The following is a 7249-nucleotide window of genomic DNA, read 5'->3' on the forward strand; positions in this document are numbered from 1 at the left end:
AAGCAGTTAGTCCATATGTAATGATGGAAAAACCAATATATACATTTATATATTCACTTCTCATACATACTATGGCAGCTAGTCCATATATAATGATGAAAAAATCAATATATACATTTATATATTTGATTTCCATACATACGAAGGCAGATAGCCCATATGCAATAATGGAAAAATTAATATATACATTTATATATTCGATTTCCATACATAGGAAGGCTACTCCATATATACTTAATGATGAAAAAATCAAAATATATATATTTATATATCCCTTTCCCATATAAACTAAGACAGATAGTCCATATATAATCATGTATAAATCAATATATAAAACCGTGAAAACTTGAAAACTTATATCTTCAATTCAATATTCCACTAATTGTAAGTATAAACAATAGGCAAAGATGAATCTCATTATAGGAATGAATGAATGATTAATAATATACATTGAGTCGAATGAAATAACCACAACTTAAATTAATTTATTTTAACAGTAAACATTTTCAGATCATACATTTAACTAATACCAATTTTTCATAAAAGCTATAATATTTTAAACCTGCAGATCTCAAGAATATAAAATTAAGTATCCATTATACATACAGAAATATTTAATTATTAAGTGAAATAAATTATTTATTAAATTAGCTTTATATAAATACTCTATCTACAGAACATAGTGTATTAACAAGAAAATTAAAAAAGTAATTAAATAATATATCTAAATTATTTTAATATATTTTCTAATGTCGCTCCATGGCAGGATTGTCGTGTCCAACATCAACAACGTTCGACTTGAATTTTGTTTTAAGCTTCTTTTGAATTTCTTCAAACGACAAACCTGGTAATAATTGTTAATTATTTATTTATACAGTCACAGGTTAAGAGCATGTCAAAATAATAAAATATATATAGTTTTCAAAAAATAAAGTCAATAGGTCAACATTAATTTTTTAATTCGAATTAATAAAACGAAGAAATTTGTGAGTGTTTTTGAAGACATAGAAGCAAAAACATTTAAAAACAAGTGGTTCTCTTAGAAAATAATTATTCATGTCTGAATTATTCGTCTTCATTCAATATGATGATATTCTAAAAGATGTATTCTAGCAGTTTTACTAAAACCATCTTTAATTGAAGTCAGAAGCAAAATTATATAAAAAGTTTATTTTACGAAATTAACAAGAAATTCGTACAAAACAATCAAAGTATAAGAGTGCCTGCCTCTTTAATTCTATCACGACTCATTTTATTTAAAATTTTGATACCCAATTTTGATACCCAAGAGTATATAACAGTTTTGATTAGATTTTAGTAACTTTTATCTAGTTTTCATTAATGTAAACAAATTATGAAGTCCAGAATGTAAATCAAAAGTTATTTGAAGAAAACTAAAAAAATGTCCTAAATCGGGATTTATTTAATATATGGCCATATATTACAAATTATGGAAATACTACAGTACACATTATTTCACATGCAAATTATTCAAAATTTTAATATTAAAGAGTATATAACAGTTTTTATGAGATTTTAGTAAATTTTATCTAGTTTTTACTAATGTGTACAAATTAAAATTTACTCTATTGAAATGTCCTAAATTTACATCAAAATGTCCTCCCAGTCTTCGAGACGAGTATTTTTACTCACCCCGCTTATAGTGTGTTTTATGATTTATTTTATTTATTATAATTATTTATGGGTTTTTCTGACAATAGTTTATTAATTTCTTTGGTCCAAGATTATTTAAATTATGTCCAATTATATTAAAAGAAAATAATTCATTTTATTTCAATTCACTCAGAGTGAATTGAATAAACTATCTATTATTTATCATATGTTAGCTTTACATATAAAATGTTTTTTGGTTTGTGTAATTTTTTAACCCTAGATTTACTTTGTATTATTTTATGATAAATTTAATATATTTTAAATTATTTCCTTTATTATTTTTTGTAGTTCTGTCCACTGAGGAAGAGTCAAATTGGGATTCGAAACATATAGAAATCGATTAATTTTCTACTAAATTCGGTTTTTAAATTCTATATAACTTTGTTTAATAAACTGACAAAACATCTAAAACTATGATATATTTATTATTTTTATGGATTTTCTCCATACATTGGCAACTACGTAAAAAGTCTAAGCTCTCTGTTGATAATAAGTTGCTGCTATATAAATCAATTATTAAACCAATCTGGACCTACGGAATTGAGCTCTGGGGATGTGCTTACAAATCAAATATAGCTATAATGCAGAGAACTCAGTCAAAAATTTTACGTACAATTCTTAATTCTCCGTGGTACGTGACAAATGAAACCTTTCACAGCGACCTCAACATGAAACGGTGCAATTAACGTTCAAAGAATTCAAGGGAAAATACAAACGCAAACTGGACTCACATTCGAACCCATCAATAGTTGACATTACTCAACCTTTTGGCATAAGGAGATTGAAACGACAATGGTCTTTAGACTTAGTCTTAGATTAGATCTAATATAATATTATCATTATATTGTAAAACTGAGAAGATCTCACTGAAGTTCTTCTTAGGCATTGCTCTTAAATATTGCCAATTTAGCTCATAGTAATCTTTATGTATTTCTTATTACTGAGTTCAAAAAAAAAATGGATTTTCTCCATCTATGAAAAAGTTCAAACGACTACCCTAATCATATTATTCTGAAATAACCCCTCTCTTTCCCCTTCATAAATATTATGATTATTTGTCTTACCTCTGGTCTCCGGTAAGAAAACTGCCACAAATATGACGGAAAGAGCGCAGAAAAATGCATATAGTCCAAAAGTTCCTGAATTTTTCAAGAGGGCTTGCAAGTCATCAAAAGTGAGAGCGATCACAAAGGCGGTGACGAAACAGATGGACGTGCAGATAGCGGATGCATGAGCTCGGAGATGTCCAGGAAAGATTTCGCTTATAACCACCCATATAGCACCACCGAAACCTGAAATATTAAATAACATGTTATCTGAATTAATCACTACAAAAAGAGATACCAATGGGTAAACTCTATTTTAGTCATAACATAACGTATCGTCATTCAAAATTACTAAATGTTTTTTGTATGTTATAAAACAGATTGTAATTGAATCTTGAGAAATACAAAGAAACTAGTTGGTATTGGTACTTTGCCTTGAGGCAAGTATTTATTCAGGCGTTATTTAATATAATAATTTTCTGCATTTTTATAGTTATTAAAAAATATTAAAACAGCATAGCTTTACTCTATCATGCCAAAGGTATATCTTTTTCAGGATTATATCTCAGACACCTTTGGAAGTTTAGAGAAAGTCTACATGTTTTTGATTATGATGGCTATTAAGTATTTCATAGTTGTATATTTTTATAAATAACTATAGCAAACCCGACGAACTCCGTTTCACCACCAGATGGTTTCGTGAGAAAGATGAAGAAATTTTTTGTTCGTTTTATATTTGAAAAGGAAAAATTTGATTTTATTACACAACAGTAATGAATTATTTCAATTACAAAAATGAAGTGTTTTTAGTTGAACTTCTCTAAGTAAATGAAAGTGAATCCGCAAACTATCCGTTTCGTTGAAGCGCTCTTTGGTAACCACATTTTGTATTTGGTCTGACGTTAACACAAACAATGCGGATGGTTTCCAACTCGTGAACAGGTAACGTATAACTGCCCATGTGAAAAAACAATGATTTCTAAATAATCTATTTGAAATTTATCCCGCAAACACTAAGCGATTGGCCTTGCAACTTATTATTGCGAACGCAAGACATTATTGAAGTCAAAGGGAAGACCAATCGGAAACAATGGTATGTCACCAAATCGCCAGCAATTTTTGATTGAATGGTGAAATTCAGCGCGTGTACATCATTATTCTTTGCGGAAAGAATTGCTCGTTGAATTAACCAAGCATAATTCTGATAATTCTCACTAATGTCATTACTCGAATTTTTAATTACGGTGCGTAAAGTTCCAGCAATTTATATTAAGGCACGATATCATGCACCACTAATGTTCTTAGCTATAAACATTGCGGAGCCCGAGAATGCAAAATTGTCGAAATCGGTTCGTGCGTTCTGGAGTTATATCGTCAGGAAGGAAAATCCGACTTATTTTTATATATATGTAGATAAACAATGAAATGTTATTCAGATTTATTACTCTAAACAATTGTTTAGATCTCTGATCTCTTAAGAGATCAAGCACAACAATAGTTTGTATAGCTGTATATCATTTATATACAGATATACTTCATAATGAACATCTTTGCAGATTATTTATTGACAGTGTTAATGAATTTATTCACGATTGTTATAAGTTCACTGTGTGAACGAATATTATAGAATTTATTAATCAGCATTTACTTCATTTCTCTATTAAAGAGACAAGTCATAAATGATGCTAATTACAATGACAAACCGATTATGTCTAAAGTATGACTTCAATTACATTAATATAATATATATATATATATATATATATATATATATATATATATATATTGAATATTAATTGTAGATATCACATAACTCACCAATAGAATTTGTAAAAATAAAAGCAGCTATACATCCCATTGGTATCGAAGTCAAAGAATCAGCATTCATCAAATTATTTTCAATTATATAAAAATACGCACCAAAGGTTCCCTAAAACATAAATTTCCAAAAATAACAATATATTACTATTCCAACACCATCAAAATTTAATTTTAAAATATTTTAATCAAAACTTGTAAGTTAAAAAAACTTACCATTGCGATGGTCATCCCGGCGCCTGAAAATATTAACAAAGACTTTCTGCCGCATCTATCAAAAATAAAAGGAGTAATGAGTGCAGCAAATGTTTGAATCGCTCCTGAAATATAATATGAAAAAAATGTTGAAAAAGTAATTAATAAGAAAAGTAAATTATGATATGCTCTGACACTACTAAAACCTCTGTCGGTTGGAATTGGTATTTTGCTTTGAGGCAAGTTACATAAACTTCCCGATATGTATAAATATTCGACTTAATAAATAAAAAGTAAGTTAAGTAATTAATAAATAAGTGATTAAAAGTAAAACAAGATTTACCAACCCATTATCATGGCCATGACATCTGGCGAAAGACTTGATGCCGTTTGCTCGAACAAGGATTCGGCGTAAATTAGAACGGCGGTGACTCCTGATAATTGAAAGAAGACGGCCAATCCTATTCCCAAAAACAATGGCAATTTTTGGGTACCACTGCATAAAAGCTCACGATATGAGCCATCCTTGGCTGCTTCCACATCTGCCTAAATATAAAAGAAAATTAATAAAAAGGCATTCGAAATCGAAGGAGGATTTAATTTGTTTAAATAATTTGGGTAAATTAATTGTATATTGTGATAGATTTTCTGTAAATTTAATAGTAAAGTTTTACCTGTATTTGCTTAACTTCTTTATCTATTTCATCTGCAGATCTATCTCTTAAGCGAACTAATGATGCTTTTGCTTTATCTAGCTTACCTAGAAATTAATATATTCTAAATTAACCAATATTTATAACAACTGCAGATTATATTCTATAAGGTTGTTCGGAAGGTCACTTTGTTTTTTACCATAGAGGATTTAACTATATTTTTTTGAACCTAACATCACACAATCTGTATAATTATTATATGATTTGAAAGCTTGTAATTTTAAGGTTTGTGTGTAAAAAGTTCTAATCAATTACACGCAGGGAAATAGGGAAAAGAATTAAGCAGCAATTCCGACATATTTTGCTCTTTTCCTATAGGTAAGAGAAAAATACTGTTTAAGACAAAATGAAATTAACCGATGTATATGGAAATGACGTGTTGATAGTACAACAGTGCCACAACTGGTTTGCTAAATTTAATTCCTGCTATTTGGATGTCTAAGATGCACCAAGTCCAAGAAGTACGGTTGAAGCTGACAAAGTTGTGAGAAAGACATTAGTTGATGCAAACCGGCGAAAAACAATACATGAGATCCCATTGAGTAAAAACTTATCAAATTTAACAGTCCATGACTACTTTAAAGGTCTCGGATTTTTCTCAATGTATGGTTCTCATTGAAAGAAACCTGTGTCATCGCACTGGCGTCCGTGATTCGCCTTTGAAAAGTCCTGAAAATTATCAGGTTTTAAAGATAATTATTACTAGGAATGTCAAATTGGATGTAAAGAATACATGATATAGAATTGTCCATAAAACAAAAAACAAGAACCCACTCAGAACAGTTGCAAAGCTGAAATTTGCCCAAAAAAAAGGTGATGCTGTATGTTTGGTAAGATATTAAAGGAGTAGTTCGTTTTTTAGCTTCTCCAGGATAACATAACGGATGCCTTATGTCATCAGCTTGATAAACTAAATGATGTACTTCAATAGAAAAGGTCAGAATTAACCCAAAAGCAAGGTATAGTATTGCATCAAGACGAAGCAAGACCTCACATAAGTTTGGTCATTCGCCAAAAGCCAATGAAACCCAATTTCACATTCAGAATATTCTCCAGACCTGTCATCATGGGATCATTAATTGTTCCGGACTCTAAAAAAATGTAAGAGGTAAAACCTTTACCCCAAATGAGGAGGTCAAAAAGCATCTTGATCAGTTTTTTGCCAATAACGACCAACAAAATTATGATCTCGAAATTATGCTAATACCAGGAATATGGCAAAAGATGCTCGATCAAAACAGCCAATACATAATTTATTAAAGTATTTGTTTATGGTACGAATTATACGTCCTAACCACGTGGCTTTCTTAGAGAACAATCCAAAGGTGGTTCCTATCTATATTTGATATATTTTTTATTTTTTTCCCAAAAGTCATACTATATGTATTGTTAACTTTATACAACCTGATCAATATAACTGCTGATTGATATCAGGCTGTCCTGGTTTCGTAATAACTATATCTTTTTATGAACCTTAAACTTGGTGGTTACGAAACCAAAAGTTTACCAAAAGCTTACCACAACAATCCTATTTAAAAAAGAAATTAAATTTTCTTGAAATACTAACCTTAGACGCACAAACAGTATGGACTATCGGCATAGGAATGAAACAAATTGCGAATATTATTGGAATGATTCCACATATTGGGTGAAGACGACGTAAGATGTGTAAGGGCCTATGCAATATACCCAGCAACATCCCAATAGTTAGAGTAAGTTGCAATAAGGCTCCTAATGTACCCGAAAAGTGTTCTGGAAGAAAAAAAAAAATAAAATTATACATAACAGAATTTTTTTTTTTTT

General features: G+C 29.6%; 1 protein-coding gene across 1 annotated transcript; it reads right to left on the reverse strand.

Moving 5' to 3' along the window:
• Nucleotides 1-669: 669 nt before the first annotated feature.
• On the reverse strand, nucleotides 670-5744 carry LOC113383484 (facilitated trehalose transporter Tret1-like). The gene is made up of 7 exons (XM_026621747.1): nucleotides 5702-5744; nucleotides 5408-5493; nucleotides 5081-5279; nucleotides 4755-4858; nucleotides 4539-4650; nucleotides 2739-2966; nucleotides 670-844 (listed from the first exon to the last, which is right to left on the reverse strand). Exons 1-7 carry the CDS (start codon nucleotides 5742-5744, stop codon nucleotides 747-749), a joined length of 870 nt encoding a protein of 289 aa, XP_026477532.1. The 3' UTR covers nucleotides 670-746.
• Between the last annotated feature and the right edge of the window lie 1505 nt (nucleotides 5745-7249).

This window comes from Ctenocephalides felis, unplaced genomic scaffold (assembly GCF_003426905.1).
Source record: "Ctenocephalides felis isolate EL2017-DRISC unplaced genomic scaffold, ASM342690v1 CF-g0.4_SCAFFOLD_03570, whole genome shotgun sequence".
In the NCBI taxonomy this organism is placed as follows: domain Eukaryota; kingdom Metazoa; phylum Arthropoda; class Insecta; order Siphonaptera; family Pulicidae; genus Ctenocephalides; species Ctenocephalides felis.